This window comes from Meriones unguiculatus, chromosome 11, assembly GCF_030254825.1.
Source record: "Meriones unguiculatus strain TT.TT164.6M chromosome 11, Bangor_MerUng_6.1, whole genome shotgun sequence".
NCBI lineage: Eukaryota > Metazoa > Chordata > Mammalia > Rodentia > Muridae > Meriones > Meriones unguiculatus.
In genome coordinates this window covers 48,630,169-48,648,633 of record NC_083359.1, presented here as the reverse complement: position 1 = coordinate 48,648,633, position 18,465 = coordinate 48,630,169, and the positions used below count along the sequence as shown (strand labels likewise).

Genomic DNA, 18,465 nt, shown 5'->3' with positions numbered 1-18,465 from the left:
TATAATTATGCTCATAGTAGCACAATTTCACTGTAGCCAAAAGTTTGGTTACACAAAATGTGGCATGTGTATACACTAGAAAAATTCAGCCGTGAACCGATTTAGAATCCTCCCCATTAGCTCAAGACTTTCTTTGTTCTGTCTTACACTTAATAAAATTCTCAATACTTTAGAGCTAGACAGAGAGCTTTTCCAAAAGATGTGGGTTCCAATCCCAGCACCCATGTCAGAAGGCTCATAACTACCTGTAAAAGATTAAAAATAAAAAAATATTCTCACTACCCTTTAAAAAAAAGGAAACTATAACATACTCTAACATGAAAGAGCTTAAGATGACATTATGCAAATTGAAAGCCAGTCACAGAAAGTCAAATAATGATGTGTGTTTTATTTTTGTGGTACTGGAATTTTAAACCAGGGCCTTATGCATGCTAAGGAGGCCTTCTACCACTGGGTCACATTCCCAGGCTCACAGATACTGTGTGATTTTATGTGAGATCCCTGGAAATAATGGTGGTTGAAGTGCTTAGAAATGAGGAGGTGGTGTTTTTTGAGTGTGTGTACTGCCACACTTGATTTCTTTGCAGAATTAACTTCATTCATTCATTTATGAACTTATTACTGCCAGGCTTTATGCTTTAAGATAGTAAACATTAGGGACTCAAGTGAGTGAGTGCTTTGCTTGCTGCTCTTGAAGAGTGCCCAAGTTTGGTTCTAGCAATTTGGGCAGCCTGCATCTCTACCTGTCTCTAGTTTTAGGAGCTCCATGATGTTTCCTGGACTCTGTAGGCAATTGTACTCATTTGGTATAAATGTATTTTACAATTAAACATTTTAAAGCTGGATGCATATCTATAATCTCAGCAACTGGGAGGCAGCGGCAGGAAAATTTGGAGTTCAGGGTCATTCATAATAGGTTATATAAGGGTTTGAGGTCAACTTAGGTAACTTGTAATAAAATTAAGTCAGGTGTGGTGGCACTTGGGAGGCAGGGACAAGCTGATCTCTGAGTTTGAGGCCAGCGTGGTCTACAGACTGAGTTCCAGGACTGCATAGAGAAACCCTGTCTCAAAACCAAAAAAAATAGTTAAGGGCTGGCAAGGTGGCTCAGTAGGTAAAAGGCTTGACCCTTGATACCTAAAACCCACATAAGGTGAGATGAGAACAACTACTTCACCAGAGTTGTCTTTTGACCTCCTCTTTTCTCCATGCACCCCACACCAGATACACACTTACAAACAAAAATTCTTGTTAGTGGGTTTAAAGGTAGGTTTGATGATTTCTACTTTGAGGTATTATAAAATTATTCTAAGACAAATTGATATTTTTAGTACTTTCTAGCTAAATACTTTTTGCTATCCTCTTGCTTTTAAACAAATAATACATGTAATCCTGTGGTTGCAATGCCTGTATCGCTCTCCCCATCCTTACCATGCAGTGCTGTGCCCTGTTGAAACAAAAGAACAAGTGGCATTTAGTACATTAACAATACTGTGCTGACCATTGCAGCACATGACTGTCTAGTTCCTTTCCTACAAGAAAATCCTGCACTCATTAAACTGTATGTTTGAAAAAAGAGATTTACTCATTTTTATTTTGTATATATGAGTACTTTGCCTACATCTGTGCATTATGTACACCTGGTGCAGCCAGAAGAGAGCATCGGCTTTCCTGGAACTGGAATTAGAAATAGTTGCAAGCCACCAGTTGGGTGCTGGGAATTGAACAGTCCTTTGCATTTGCAGAGCAGCAAATGCTCTTAACCACTGTGCCATTTCTTTAGCCTAAACAATATGCATTAAAAATTCTGTTGTTAAGAGAACTTTCAGAAACACTTATTTCAGGATTGACCTGTTGTAGGGAAAAAATTTTTTAATTCTGAAATTTGCATCTAAAGAGGTAAAAATACAATTATTAGATTTGGTATTTGTCTTAGTTTCTTGTGGTTATGGTAAAATACCCTGAGAAAAGCAACTCAAAGGAGGGGCTGGAGAGTGACTCAGCACTTAAAGAGGTACTTGCTTTACCCTTATCAATGGCTCTAATTCCAGCTCCAGGGGACCCTATGCCTTCTTCTGGCCTCAACAGACATTGCATGCATGACACTACACCCAGGCAAGCACACACCTATACATAAACAAAAGTAATTTTCTAAAAGCAAGTCAAGGCAGCTAGAGAGATGATGGCTCAGTATTAAAGGATACTTGTTGCTCTTGCAGAGGACCTGGGTTCAGTTCCCAGCACTTACATGTGGTTCCCAATAAAACCTAACTCCAGGTCTGAGGGATCTAGTGCTTTCACTTCTGACCTTTGAGGGCACCAGGCGTACATGTGGGACACCTGCAGGCAAAATACTGATGTATAAAGTAAATAATTTGGGGATGTTGAGTGAGGCAACTCAAAGAAAGTAGGCTTTATTTTTGCTCTTAGTTAAAGGGTACAGTCCATCTTGGTAGGAGAGTCGAGGCTTCAAAAGGTTGAAGATCCTGATCTCAGTGTGTTCAGAGTCAGGAAGATGAGAAGTAAGCAGAACGTTCACTTTTTATAGTGTAGATACTCAACTCAGGGAATGAGTAAAGGTGGTTCTTCCCACATCAGTTAACTTAAGGTAATTCTGTTCAGCATACCCAGGGGAATCCCTCAAAGGTATGCCTAGACATTTGCCTCCTACTGATTCCAGATCTTGTCCAGTTTATACTAACCATTACAGTATTTTAATTTGGAAAATGAAGTTTGTTCTGTATTCTGTTTAGAACTTGTTAGCATATAATACGTAAGTGTGACCAGTGCAACTTTGTAGCAAGTAGCAGAGTCTTGCTCACACATACAAGTCCCTGGAATTGATCCCCTTTCTTTTTGACTTGTGAATTTGTACCTTCTTAGCAAATAAGCATTGAGGTCATTTTACGTCCTATAATGCAATGCATATGTCACAAAACGTCCAACTTCGGTTTCTTTTTAAGCACAACGTGGAAGTTCTTGGAATACTGTCTGATGATGTAGAAACGGACTCTGTAGCTCCAGGTGAAAACCTCAAAATCAGACTGAAAGGAATTGAAGAAGAAGAGATTCTACCAGGATTCATCCTTTGTGATCTTAATAATCTTTGTCATTCTGGACGCACATTTGATGCCCAGGTAAACAAGTTACTTCATTCATCTTCATGGTTGTTAAAACCTGAGTGCTTAGAATGACCTGAATATTTGTGACTTGCCACACAACCAGCATCAGATGAACTCGTGTGTACATCACAACCATAATATCTCACAATTTCAAGATGCTATATGAATTTACTAGGTAGGTTTTTGTTTGTTTTTTGTAAATTCCATTTTGTTTTTGGTTTTTAGTAAAATTTAGAAATATCACTTTGTAAAGACAGACAGTGATCTATCATCAATAAATGTGTAGTTTAGTTTCTTTGATTTGACTACAGCATAGTTGTCTTCACATCCAGACCCAGTGTGTTTTTAGACTTGGTTCAAACATATTTAACCTGACCTTGGAAGAGTAACAGCAGATGAGTACTGTTTAACAGCAGGGGCTGTTACTCTCACAGAGGACCTGGGTTCAGTTCCAAGTTCCTACAGGTTACAACTACCTGTAACTCCAATTCCATGAGATCCAGCACCCTCTTCTGGCCTCCTTAGGCACCAAGCTTGCAGGTGGAACACAACAAACATGCAGGCAAGATACTCATACACATAAAACCAAATCTTAACTCTCCGCCCCCTCCCCCCCCCCAAAAAAAAGTATGGCTAAAGTTTTTGTTGTTGTTTTTATTTTAATGCCAAACACATTGACTTGTTTACTAACTGGGCCTTGAGTGTTAAGAAATGGATAAGCTTTAGGAAGATCACATCTAGGTAATTTGTGGGGGCTGATTTGTTACATTAGTTCCATGGGTAATATATAGTGAAGGCTTCTCAGAAAAAGTCTAGTCTGCCTATTGAACTGAGATCAACCAAGCACTTGCTAGTCTCTAAACAGTGGAATTTTTACAGTTGAGCCAAGGTTGGGCAGCTTGAGCTGTCCTGTCAACAAATAACAAGGTATAGCACATTAAAAGAAAGTGATTTCTGTTACTTTTTGGGATGTTATGCCTTTAGAACATTGAAGATAAAATTGTGTCAAGACACGATTTTGTTTTGTTTCAATTTGACAGATAGTGATTATAGAGCACAAGTCCATCATTTGCCCGGGGTATAATGCGGTGCTGCACATTCACACCTGTATCGAGGAAGTTGAAATAACAGTGAGTTTGGTTTTGGGATAACTGGTTTGTTTTTTGTGGTTGTTTTGCTTTTTGTGGGAAAAGGGTGTTGTGGTACATGTGTAGAAGTCAGAGTCTGTCTGTCTTTTGGTTTTGTTGTTTTGAGACAGGGTCTCACTTTGTAGCTTAGGCTGGCTTGGAATTCATCCTCCTCCTGCGTGGGCTTTTCAAGTGTTAGGATTACAGGTATTTAATACCATGTCCAGGTTATGTTTGTCTTTATTCTTAAGTTACTTATGTTTAACATTTAATTTTTTTTCTTATCTTCTTTTTTGGCTAGGCCTTAATCTGCTTGGTAGACAAAAAATCAGGAGAAAAAAGTAAGACTCGGCCCCGTTTTGTGAAACAAGATCAAGTATGCATTGCTCGTTTAAGGACAGCAGGGACCATCTGTCTGGAGACCTTTAAAGACTTCCCTCAGATGGGGCGCTTTACCTTAAGAGATGAGGGTAAGAATTTTTTAATGTTTAGTCATCAGCATTATCCAAGTACTATTCATATTACAATAAACTCAGTGGATACTCAGATATAATACCATGTATTAAAGTAATGCTCTGTGTAGACTAATTTTTAATATTTTGTAATTTGCATTTGGAAAGTATGTTTACTAAAACATTTATATAATGATTTCTGTAGTAAATATAAAGTCCACAAAGGATGTGTGGCTTTTTAAATATGAAATTCACATTTTTTTAAAAGATTATTTTATATATAAGAGTGTTCTATCTGCATGTAAACCTGCATGCCAGAAAAGGTGTATTGGGCCCCAGTATAGATGGTTGCAAGCCGCCATGTGGTTGCTGGGAATTGAACTCAGGACCTCTGGAAGAGCAGATGGTGCTCTTAAGTTCCGAGCCATCTCTCCAATCCCACAATTCACATTTTTGGAGCCGCCTATTCTACCTACCTTTGATTGATGCAGAATAGCTGTAGTTTTTTTCTAACCACCCCAAAATTCCTTGCTATGAAAATGAAATGGTTGTTATGGAACCTTTCTTTATTGGCTAAGTTTACATGATTTTTTTTAAAATACTGTTTTTAAGTTGAGGTTTCACATAGTCCAAGCTATGTAGTCTATGATCTGCTTCACACCGCCTTCTCTTACTTTCTGCCCATTGATAAACTTCTTCCCATATTTTGCAAAGAAAATTCACAGCAAAAGTCCACATTATGTCAGCTTTCTCATATTGAGATCCTCCTGCTTCTACTTTGCAAAGTGCTGGAAATCAAACCCAGCTCTTCATAATGCTGCGTAGCACTCTGCAGGTTGAGTTATCTCCAGAACACCATGTGCTGTTTTGAGACTGGGTTTCATAGTAGAGCCTAGGCTAGCCTCCAGCTCACTGTAGTTCGGCTGCCTTGGTCTTCTGAGTGCTGGGATTGCAAATGTGAATTCCCATACCTGGCAACTAGAAAACTACATAAAGCTTTGTGTTTAAACAGAAATACAGGTAACCATTTGACATGGTAGTTTTCAATATTGTTAAGCCATAGTAGAGAATATAGTATAAAACTATGAATTTACTTTTTCCCTAAAGTAAAACCTTGACTAGGTCATAGTTTCACTTCAAATCTTCCAAATTTGTTGATAGTGACATTTATTATACTTTTTGACAGTGTTTTGTTTTGTTTGTTTGTTTTGTAGAGACATTCTTTCTGTAGAATGCCTAGTTAGCCTTTAATTCAAGATCCTAAGTGCTAGCTGGGCAGTGGTGACTTTAAATCTCAGCATTAAGAGGCAGAGGCAGTTGGATCACTATGAGTTCCAGCACAGTCAAGGATATGCAGAGAAGCCCTGTCTCAAAAAAACAAAAAACAAAACAAAAAAAGTCTAGCAGCTAGAAGAAAACAAATTAAGGAAACAGGAAGATAATAGCTTTTAGGTTTTTCATGAATCCTGTGGGCTTGTTTGTGCTCATCACTTTAGTCCTTCCAGGCATGCTTCTGGAAGAATGTTTTCACTGAATTGCATGCTCTGTCTTTTTAATTGCTTAGGGACAGGTTTAATTTTTAGTAGCTATAGAGATGTGATCCTTTTTGTTTTGTGTCATGTAGGAGATTTTTGAAGTTTAGCCATGTTGAATGTAACGTGATTCACTAATTTTGATTGAGTAGTTATGCTGCTTCTCAGTAAGACTCACTTAAAATGATGTAACCAGATATAGTGGCTTGGATAAGGAAAGCTAGTAAACCAGGAATTTGCACAGTGACAGAATTTTCTTTGGATCTTAATATATTAACCACTGAAAGGTTTTATGGTTTTTTTGTTTGTTTTGTTTTGTTTTTTTATTTCATTTTTAGGTAAGACCATTGCAATTGGAAAAGTTCTGAAACTGGTTCCAGAGAAAGACTAAGCATTTTCTTGATGACCCTGCACAATACTGTGAGGAAAACTGACTGCAAAAGCCTACTTCACACCGCCTTCTCTTATTTTCTGCCCATTGATAAACTTCTTCCCATATTTTGCAAAGAAAATTCACAGCAAAAGTCCACATTATGTCAGCTTTCTCATATTGAGAGCTCTGCTATGCCACTGTTGAATTTTCCCCAAGATTTTGCCCCTCTTTCAAACTTCGCTTCCTTGGACAGATTTGGCAATAGCTTTGTAAGTGATGTGGACATAATTGCCTACAATAATGAAAACCTACAGGAATTTTTTTATTTTTCATTTTCCCCTTAGGCATAGTTAGTCTCTTTTTTTCCCCAGGCAGATCATTCTGAGTGTGCGAGTGTGTGTGCACATGTTAAAAAGACAACTACCATGTTAATAAAATATTCAATTTGAAACCCTTTCGGTATTTGAATTGCTTTTGAATACTGTTTTTTATCTCAATGTAACGTTGTTGCATTAGCTTTTTAACTGCCAAGTAATTGAATACATTTTATTACTTGGATTTTTCTAAACTCCCCCTACTCACTCACTTTAAACGGGGCATTTACAAACACTGCTCAAGTTTGTATTAAAGGAAAGAATTTGTTTGATCCCTTATTTTGATGGTTGATGCATAAACACCTTTATCCAACTGTGGCACTGCTTTACTATAACTAGGTCTATTGGTTATTTTCTGCCAAGTTATATTTTAATGATTTCTTAAATGCAGTAAGTTCTTTGGAAATTAAAAACAGCATTACTGTTGTCTTTATAAGTAAAGCTTAATGAAACTATACCCCTACAGACAACTCCATTAGCTTGTAACATTAATGGAATTTACAGTAAAAGCATGTTGAGACTGGCGAACGCCCTTTGGTTTTCCTAAAAGCTGCATGCATCTAATATGAAACCCTGTCAGTTCCACATGCCAGTTCCATGGGTTACTCACTCTGTCAGTAACTTTAAAGGGTGGAAGAGCCTCACTGCTTCATGCCAATTCTCAATCCAGTGACTAAATGAACAGTCATCACAAACTGCTCATACCAAAATGAACAGTAACAAATAGAATCAAGCACAGAATAGGTTTTATCTCAATCATTTGAGTTTTCTTCAGCATAAGCTGGAATTTACTAATAATGTTTTGGATGAACCACAGTGCAACATTGTGGTATTGTGGTTTCAGGTTGAAGGGTGATTTTTCTACTACAGCTATCATGGCTGAAATTTTTCGTGAGAATGAATGGGAAATGAAAGAGACAGTTTCTAGGTTTGTCAGAGATTGCCTTTGTGTTCAGTGTGTGCTTCCATTTTTGAGATTTGGCCTCTTTTACATTGTGATTCCTAAGATACATTCTAACTATATGTTTAATGGTATGGTCCATCCCTGTAATCTTATTCTGCAGAAAAGCCTAGCTAACTTGTATTTCCAGTCATAAAACAAAAACACAAGTGTTTTCTTAACAATGAAAAGAATTACGGAAATGGATCTGCTGTGGTCTTACGAACAGGGCTAAAGTAGTGCCCTACAGCTTGTTTGAACTACACTTATGGCTATTAAAGTGCATGAAATTTAAATTTTACGATGTCTGCAAATATCTGGGCTTTTATTTTTCTGTGACATGGGAGCTCTAATGAGAATAAAATAGTCTTTTAATATTTCCATACTAAGAAGGAAAAATATTAGCAGAAGCTTGAGTCTTAATCTTTGAATCTCCAAAATTGTTTCCAAAGATTTCTCTTTTGGAATTAAACATATTTTTAAGAAAAAGTTATATTTGCTATTAAGACACTTAACAGTATTAAGAATGTTATGTGCTTACTGCAACATTACATTCTTAAGGGAAATGACTTGGCCAGTTCGTTTGAAAGGCTTACCTCTAAAAGATAATTTAAGGACAAAGGTAATTCCAAAATTTTTTCATTGGAATTCTATCAACAGGATTAATCAAACACCATTCATTTTAGGGACATTGAAGCTTGAAAAACTATTTAGACTGGATGCTTTTTAAGATAGTGGTTATATGACTAAGGAGATAAAATATCTGAAGTAAATTTGGAATGTGTGCAGATTCTGGATTTTTCAAGAGCAATACAGTTTTGTGCTGTCATTCTGCCTTCTGCTAGTGTAAACTTTTTATGTGGTTGACAATGCAAAATAGGATAACTACACATTCTGGATATTAAAGAGCTTAAGATTTTCAATTATATTAACATAGGCACATTAGCATCATGATTTGGTGTGCCCCATTTTACATTAATGATGCTTATGTAACTTTTATGCTGTTATTGAATCTTTTAAGTGAGTTTTAAGAGGTGGCATTTAAAAACATCGTAACTCTTCCTTAAGAAACAGCAGTTTTTTGTTTATACATAATTTGCTATGCAGTGGGGGGGAAATCTATATAAAACCAAACCACAAGAAGTTGGACTGAGTGTATCTTGCCTGAAATTCAATGACAAACTAACTTGTTTGTAAATGATTAAACACATTTTTCTCCTTGTTTTTAATTATTAAAAATCTTGAAACATGGTAATTACATGTTAAAAAAATTTTGTAAACTGAAGTACAAGCTGTTCTCTCTACCAAGGAAATTCATGCTTGTTTGCTGTTCCTGAAAACCACTCAAGCTACTTTTACAGTATGGGACATTAAGAACATTGAAAGTTATTTGGTTGAACAATCCTGGCATCAGTTGAAGTGCTGCAAATATTTTGGCTTATACTTGCAGTCAGATGCAGTTTTACAATTTAAGAATCCATGATGAACGTTTGAAAGAAAAAAAGTCAGCTTAACTCCCTTGGCCATCTCTGGGAATACTAGTATTCCTCCATGATCTTGGAGGACTGTTTACACGTGGCAGCACTCTAGCACATTTTCTCACTGGCATGGACTGACTGCTGCTTCACGAATGATAACTTCATTGCTTTGGGTAGAGATTTAGGTAATCAAGGGACAAAGCTGTAGTTTTTAATGTTAGGCAACTTCCAACCTTTAATCCATTTGTGAAAATTCCAGTTACAGTAATATAGCTATGACTGTAGAATGACTAGATGTTATATTCATATTGTTGGCTTACCTTATTAGAATGAACTGTTCAATTAATCCTCTCACAGACCTGTAGTAGAGTAGATAGATAGCACTCAACTGGATTTGGGAGATTATCTCCAAATACTGCATACTTCTTCCAGTTAATTTTTCAATGATTGTAACAAATGGCCTCTAATTAATTATTCATGATCTTGTTTCTTTAGAGATCTTGCCATGGCAGCACCTTGGTAAATTAAGTATAAGTACATATATGCACAACTCATGACTTAATAGGTTTAAATTTAGCAATTGGTTAAATTAGATTTCATAGTATGTGGAATAGAAAGTGTTATTTTCTGCTAGTAATTTAGTAAGTTGCATTTGAACCCATTTATTGCCAGAATTCAGATAGGTTAGATTTGATACTTGATGGTTTTGGTTCTGGGATATTCTTAATTTTTAGAAACCTAGAACTTAATGAGTCTTCCCTTCAATAAATATACTTCTCACATACCTCTAATCCTATGCTTCCTTGAAACAGTAATATGCTAGCCAAGTTGTTTACTAAGGATTAGTATGAGGACATGGAGGCACAGGGCAGGGTGTGTATAGTTATTTAAAACTTTTCCAGTGCAAGGGAAAAATAAAAAGGCACTAACCCTGATTAGGCAGAAAACATGGATTTCTTTAGCAGCCCCAAAACAGTATTGCTTTTTTTTTTTTTCTGCCTTGTCACACATGCCACTGTGCCCTTTAAATCTTGACCTGGAAAGCTCAGGTTTACGGACTGCACAGGTGAATGGCATTTGTGCTTCCTGAGGCTCCCCTCTGCTAGGCACACTAGGTTAGTGCTTCGGATGTCAGCCTGAGTCCTTGCTACCTCCTTTCCTGCTGCGTGGGGAAGAGTGTGCTGGAGCTGGATGGTGCTCTGGCCCTCCTCAGGTGATGATCCTCGCCTCCATTTCTCCCACATTTGTTAGGTGAAACAGGTCTGAGCCTGCAAGTCTGCAATTTAAGGGAGATGTTGGGATCTCAGAAATGTACACACTTCTTAACTAGTTTCTTCAGTTTGTTTTAAAGGAAATGTGGATCTCTCAGGCCAGGATTTAGTGGCTAATTTTTACTGAACTGCTTAATACCTAGAAGCCCATTTTAAAAGAAAAACAAGATTACTTAAAACTGGGTGTTTAGCCTAATTCCAAAGCATGAATGAATGTTCTAGGTAGGAAAGAAACCCTTTTTTTATGATTTGTAGCTACCTACTGTGCCTGACTTGGTGCCTGTGTGAGGATTAAACCCTTAGTCTGCTCTTGCAATTACTCAAATGACTGAAGTTTAAAAATTTTGTTTTGTAACAATAAAAATTGTCATCTTCCCTTTTGATGTGCTTGTCTATTTATAATCACCTTGCTGTATTCTGTGCTACTTTCTCTATAGTATTTTTGTATTGGGTATTAGAAATATCTAACAGACTTGTTGGATGGACCTAACAGGCTGTTACCTCAGAATCAAAAACATGTTTGCTTGGTGTGTGAGGCTTTTGTATGGTTATATGAAGACCTTACAGAACAAAGACAGCCCTCCAGGTTAGAAGAGATCTTTGTTAATAAGTGACATCACAGTGTGTGGTTTTATGTGAACAATAGAATTGGAGAAATATTAATGATTCTTCTGTCCAAGCTATGAACCTCTAAAAATTCAGGATTTTTAATAAAGATCAAGAGACCAAATGGCATGTGCCTTTTTTATTGTGCAAGGGTGAGTAATTTATCAGATCTAGTATATAATGTAGTTAACTGAATGACAGTATGTTTCTTTGTACTCATCTTTGGTGAAAGAAAGCTGACACAGGATCTCAGCATGTAGAATAGGCTTGCCTCAAACTTGTGATCTTCCAGCTTCTGCTTCCTAATGACTGGGATTACAGCTGTGTTGTTTTTGTTTAGGGGACAGAGTCTCACTATATATACATAACTGGAATGGAACTATAGAGATCAGGCTGGCCTAGAAATCAGAGATTTGTCTGGCTCAGTTTCCCAAGTGATGGGATTTTTTGTTTTGTTTGTTTTAATTAAAAGACTGTCAGATGGTAGCACAGGCAGATCGCTGTGAGTTCGAGTCCAGCCTGGTCTACAAAGTAAGTTCAGGACAGCCAAGGCTACACAGAGAAACCCTGTCTTGAAAAAAACAAAACAAAAAACCTGCTGTCCTGCCTGGCCTTGAATTTAAATCCTACTGCCTCCACTTCCTAAATGCTGGTATTACAGGCATACCACTATGGTATTTAAAGGATCAAACTCTACATGCTAAAATACTTTGCCAACTAAGATGTATCTTTTTCCCCACCCTGTGATTTTCTATTAAATAACAAGGCTTCCAGCTCTTATCAGTACATAAAATTGATTCCTGGTTAGCAATTCTCTTCATTTAATTTGTCGTTGAGCCCCACATGCGTACTGTATGTAGGGGACACCAAGCCCCTACAAATGGAAATGTAGCAAATGGAAAATGGAACCTGTTTAGACAAGTTCTAAGCAAAAAAAAAAAAAAAAAAAATAGCACCAGTTGTCTCAGGCACAGTTTATATATTTTTTTAATGTATGCAGGGTTTTGCCTGCATGTATGCCTATAGGCCAGAAAAGGGCACTAGACCTCATTATAGATGGTTATGAGCCACCATGTGCTTGCTGGAAATTGACCTCTGGAAAAGCAGACAGTGCTCTGAACCTCTGAGCCAGCTTTTCAGCTCTCCAGCCCACAGGCAGTTTTATAGTAAAATAAAGGGTTGTGGATCCTTCAAATTAGAACAAATTCTGACCAAACAATAAGTTAATTTAAAAAATTTGGGGGGGGGGCTGGAGAGATGGCTCAGAGGTTAGAGAGCACTGGCTCCTCTTCCAAAGGTCCTGAGTTTAATTCCCAGCAACCACATGGTGGCTCACAACCATCTATAATGAGATCTGGTGCCCTCTGCTCATATGCAAACAGAACACTGTACATGTAATAAATAAATAAAATAAATCTTTAAAAAAAATTTTGGACCTTAAAAAAAATGTCAGTTTAGCATCTTTAGTTATGTGGAAAAAAAAGAACCAACAAAGTTTTTATTTGCCCTCCAGATTTTAATCCTTTGTGACTATTTTAATGATACATGAAGAATTTTACAAGTTGCACTGATATCTTTTGTTTCCTTGCATTCAGTCTAGAATTCAACATGCCAACCTTAAATATGGAGAACTTATGATGATTGTGGATATAGTTTTTCAGATTCTGATGACTGCATTCATATCCATAAAGTACTCTTGTTTTCTACCAGAACCTGAAACAAGAAAATATCCTACTGGTGCAGTGTGATCCCAGCACTGTGGGAGGCTGAGGCAAGTGGATCTCTGTGAGTTCAAGCCTGGTCTACAAAGTGAGTCCAGGACAACCAAGGCTACATAGAGAAACTCTTTCTTGAACCAACCAACAAAACAAACAAACAAGCAAAAAGAAAATATCCTGTGGCTGAAATGTTGAGAGATTTTATTTTAACATATGTATTTAATATTTGTGTATATATGTATTTGGGGGTATGTCACAGTATGCATGTACAATTAATAGTAGATTCTCTACCACGATGTGGGTCCTAGAAAACAATCAGGTTTGGTAGCAAGCACCTGTCTTAGTTACTGTTCTATTGCTGTGAAGACCATGGCCAAGGCAACTTATTAAAAAAAAAAAGCATTTAATGGGGAAGTGGGGAATGTTGCTTACAGTTTCAGATGCCAAGTCCATCATCATTTTAGGAATCATGGCAGCAGGCAAGCATGGTTTTGGAACAGTAGCTGAAAGCATTCAAGATGAAGGCAGAGAGCTAGACTAGGCCTAGCGGTCTATCCTCAGTGACACACCTTCAACAAGACAACATCTAATCCTTCCTTAACAGTATACCAACCATGAACCAAACATTCAAATATGAGCTTTTGCCACTGATTTTTTTTTTTTTAAGATTTATTTATTTCTGCCTGCACACCAGACTAGAGCACCAGATCTCACTATAAATAGTTATGAGCTACCATGTGGCTGCTAGGAATTGAACTCAGGACCTTTGAAACAACAGCCAGTGCTCTTAACCTCTGAGACATCTCTCCAGCCTGGCCATTCTAGTTTAAACCACCACAGCACCTTTATCCACTTTGCTACCTCACTAGCCCAAAAAGTACTTTCTGATAATCTGTCATAGGATCCTTCTGTAAAAAAAATTAGGCTTGGAATTGGAGAGATGGCTCATTGCTTAAGAGAACTTACTGTTCTTCCAGAGGACTCAGATTCAGTTCCTAGCACCCACATCACAACACAATCACCTGACCTTCAAGGGCATGTGAACAAATGAAGTGCCCATACACAATCAGGCACAAATATTATTTTTTTAATTAGGCTAAAATTTTCTTCAAATGCACTGAGTAAAATTTAACAGCTGGGGGCTGGAGAGATGGCTCAGCAGTGAAGAGCACTGTCTGCATCTTCCAGAGGTCCTGAGTTCAATTCCCAGCAACCACATGGTGGCTCACAACCATCTGTACTGAATCTGATGCTCTCTCTGGCATACATGTGTACATGTACATAGAGCACTCATATACATAAAATAAATAAATCTAAAAAAATTTAACAGTTGTACATTTTATATTTTATGTGTGAGAGTGTTTTGGCTGCATGTTTGTATGTGCACCATGAACATGCCTTGTCCTTAACAAGGATCAGGGCATCAGATTCCCTGGAACTGGAGTTAAAAGTTGTGAGCTGTCATGTGGGTGCTGAGAATCAAACCTTGGTCCTCTAAAGAGGGTTTTGTTGTTGTTGTTTGTTTTTTATTCAAGCCAGTGACCAAGAGTAGGCTCCCATCGCAAAAAAACTCTTGGCTGTAGAATTTATAAAGCCAAAATCACAGATAGAGGCTGGGGGTCTTTTATGTGTATAGGAGTTTTACCTGCATATCTATACATGTACCTTGCATGTGCAGAGAGCATTGAATCTCCTGGAACAGACAGACAATTGTGAACATGTGGATGCTGTGAATTAAACCTGCGTCCTTTGAAAGAGAAACATGATCTTAACTGCTGAGCCATCTCTTCAGCACTATTTTTCTTCTGTTTTTGTTTTTTACACATATCAAGGAAGGAAGGACTCTTTATTGTTAAACATCTTACAAGCATCATTTCTCAGAAAGGAGAAATCTTTTGTTCTACAAAGCAGAATGCGATTCTAGTGGGGAGGTACAGTTTTTGGTTACTTCCAAGACAATGATTTTTTATTAAGGGGTAATACTGGGTCCTTAGGATTATTAGCTTAACTGAGGCACCCTTTGTTTTACAAAACTTTAAGGTAGTTGACTATGCAGGATTCCACTGTGTGCCCTATGAAGAGAAGCAGCAGTGATCCTTCAAGGCCAATGAGCAGGATTATAAGCCAGGGGTTGTAATTAAACACTTTATGCTACCAGGAACTATTGGATGCATATTATGTCTTTGGTCCAAATTGTCTGTAACATTCTGTAGAGTTTCTTTTATTTTTTTTTTAAGATTTATTTATTTTTATGTGCATTGGTGTTCTGTCTGCATGTCTGTGCAAGGGTGCTAGATCCTCTGGAACTGGATTTACAGACAGCTATGAGCTGCCATGTGGGTGCTAAAAAATTAAGAGCAGCCAGTGCTCTTTACTTCTCTAGCCCCAGGTTTCTTTTATAATACTCAATTTATTAGCACAGAAACAGCAGGACTCTCCCAGGGCCACACACAGCCCTCGAGACATAAAAACTGAGTCTAGACCTTGTTGGTTTTGGAGAACCACTTCTGCAAGGGACTCTACCTGGGCATGGATGTCTATGGAAAGCTGGAGATGTTTGTTAGGAGCAACTGTCTGTTAACTCATCTGAAAAAGCCCACCTCTCCTTTTACTAGGACTGTGGTGTTAAAGTAGTTGATCCTGCCATGCCATGGTGGTGGGGTGGCTTGACAATAAATACAAGATGAGCACACTGTTGGCCTGCGTGGAAGTACACTTTTGGAGATTATGAACAATAGGATATAAAAATGGGGGATAAATTCTCTAGCAATTCACTGACCTTAATCCCATAATTTGAGAGAGAGGGGGTAGTCAGATCTGAGTTCGAGGCCAGCCTGGACTATATAGTTCTAGGTGAGCCAGGGCTACTCAAAAAACCCTGTCTCAGTGCTTAAGAGCACTGTCTGCTCTTCCAGCGTTTCTGAGTTCAATTCCCAGCATCCACAACCATCTATAGTGGGACCTGATGCCCTCTCCTGGCATGCAGGTGTACATCCAGACAGAGCACTCATATGTAAAACAAATAAAAAAAATTTTTTTTTTCAAGGAAAAGGTCAGAGGCTACAGAGGTCTTCAGGTGTTCATCAGTCATTGAAGGCCTAGGAGTTGGTAATGAGGGACCTGCCAAAGGAGTACTCATTAGGGCTGAAATTTGGAGAGGAAAGGAAAGGAACTAGAAGCTTGTCTAGTTGTGCCATCAGGCCAATGGATATAAAGGAGTATGGTATAGTCCATTAAATGGTGAAAAAATGCCCTTCTTTCATACCCTGACATAGAGTCTGATTCCTCAAGCAGATCTCCCACCCCAGGTATAATGTAGAGGGGCTGTTTACTTCTAAGTACAAGGGGTTGCTAACAGAGCAAATTGAACAATCTCCTGTGTATCTCCCGATGGACAGGAAGGAGGAGGACCCCTGAGTGAGTGACAATAGTTATGCATTTCCAGTAAAAGCAAAAGATGATTTCTTGGTTGCATCAAGACTTGTCTTCATCTAGATTGTCCCTTTCAACTCCACCTACCTCTTGTTCTCTGGGACAAATATGTATCAATCCCCTTAATGTCCCAATAGTCATATGGGACATGAGCAGGTATCCCTCCTAGCCCTGCCAAAAGGTAATTTCTGGTGACAGGAGGTTTAAGATCTTCATGAGTCTGTTTTTAGCTGCAGAGAGTAACTGAACCCATATGTTCATGGCCTTATCCATAACTTCCCCAGCGTAAAAAGAGGTTAGGAAAAAGGAAAGAAGAGCTTGGACAGTGCGAAGAAACATGCATTTGCAAGTTAAAGTCCTACCTATGGGACAGTGTTAGCTTTAGGAACCCTGTTCCTGGTATGGCAGTACAGCTTGATTCTCATCTGGGGCAGGATTAACAAGAGTGGTGAATCCAGGCAGGAATCTCCATTTCAGTTTAGTCAGAATGACAGTATAAGGTCCTTTCCATACAGGAGTTAGCATCCTTTTGGAACTTTTTTATATATACCAGAAGTGAATGGCAGGGTGTGAAAAAAAGAGCTAGAACAGCATCTTGAATTTTAAGAGTAGACCTCAGCCTGAACCTGTTGAAGATACTAAAGATACTTTAGAAAAAACTGGTTAGTAAGTTCCTTAACACCGGGGGTCCCCCAAATTGAAAAACAGAAGAGATGACCTCCCAAATATCATCTCATATAGGCTAGGTCCTGCCTTATGGGAGAGAAACATCTTGCCCTGAGGAAGGCTAGGGGCAGGAAGTTAGACTAGTTTTCCCATGTTTCCAGTATCAGTTTAGAAAAGGTGGATTTAATAGTCCTATTCATACATTCAACCTGTCCAGAGCTCCGGAGCTGGCAGATAAAGTGAAACTTCCAGTTTATGTTTAAGGTTTTGATGACCATATGAAGATACATTATCTGAGTCAATGGCAGACTGAATGGAGGAATAAGCGCATATAAGACCCATGACTGCCATCGGGCAGCTTCTCCCTAAGTATAGCAAAGCTTTCATCTATACTGAAAAGATGCCAATGAACACCAGTAGATAGATATTTATATCTCACATGAGGATGCTTCATCTCATTGAAGTAGACCTCCCATCTCCAGGAGCTAGTCCCCATAAAGAGAGGAACTAGCTCCTAGAGAGGGGCCTAATTCCATTTTCAGTTAACTTTTAAGCTGGAAAGACATCAGGACACTGCCTGAGCAACTGTGCTGGCAACTTTTATCAACTTGATACAAGCTACAGTCATCTGAGTGGAGGGAACCTCAATTTTAAAAAGGCCTCCAGTGCAGACCTTTAATCCCAGCATGTGGTAGGCAAAGGCAGGTGGATCTCTGCCAAGTTTGAAACCAACCTCGTGTACAGAGTGAGCTCCAGGACAGCCAGTGCTACAGAGAGAAACACTGTCTCAAGGGAGGAAAAGAAAGAGGGAAGAGGAGGAGAAGGAGGTGGCCTCCATAAGATGGTGCTATTGTAAGCCTGTAGGGCATTTTCTTGGTAAGGAAGAGCCCAGCCCATTGTGGGTAGTACCACCCTTGGCCTGGTGGTCCTGGATGCTATAAGCTATGAGGAACAAGCCAATAAGCAGCATTCCTCTAGGCCCTTTGCATTCAGCTCCTGCTTCTAGGTTCCCATCTAGCTTGAGTTTCTGCCTTAGCTTAATTTTTCCATTTTGTTTTTCAAGACAGGGTTTCTTTGTGTAGCCTTGGCTATCCTAGACTCCCTTTGTAGACCAGCGTGGCTTCGAATTCAAAAAAGATTCACCTGCCTCTGCCTCCCATTGTGCTGGGACTACAAGCATGCACCACCACACCTGCCCTTAGCTTCCCTTAATGGACCATGACTTGGGACATGTAAGCCAAATGAATCCTTTCCTCCCCAAGCTGTTTTTGGTCATTGTGTTTTATCACATAAATATTAACCCTGAGATAGCGGCCTCATCTAGGAGGCTTAAGATCTCTGAAGGAAGATACTTCCTTCAGAGTAAATTTTATA

The 18,465-nt window shown here is 38.5% G+C and overlaps 1 protein-coding gene across 1 annotated transcript in view; it reads left to right on the top strand.

Moving 5' to 3' along the window:
* Positions 1–11,050, top strand: part of Gspt1 (G1 to S phase transition 1) — a 43,534-nt gene extending 32,484 nt beyond the window's left edge. The window contains exons 12-15 of the mRNA XM_021654090.2: positions 2,964–3,137; positions 4,163–4,252; positions 4,551–4,719; positions 6,572–11,050. Of these exons, the coding sequence (XP_021509765.1) occupies positions 2,964–3,137; positions 4,163–4,252; positions 4,551–4,719; positions 6,572–6,624 (486 nt within the window). The 3' untranslated portion in view covers positions 6,625–11,050. The remainder of the gene's footprint in view (positions 1–2,963; positions 3,138–4,162; positions 4,253–4,550; positions 4,720–6,571) is intronic.
* The last annotated feature ends 7,415 nt before the right edge of the window (positions 11,051–18,465 follow it).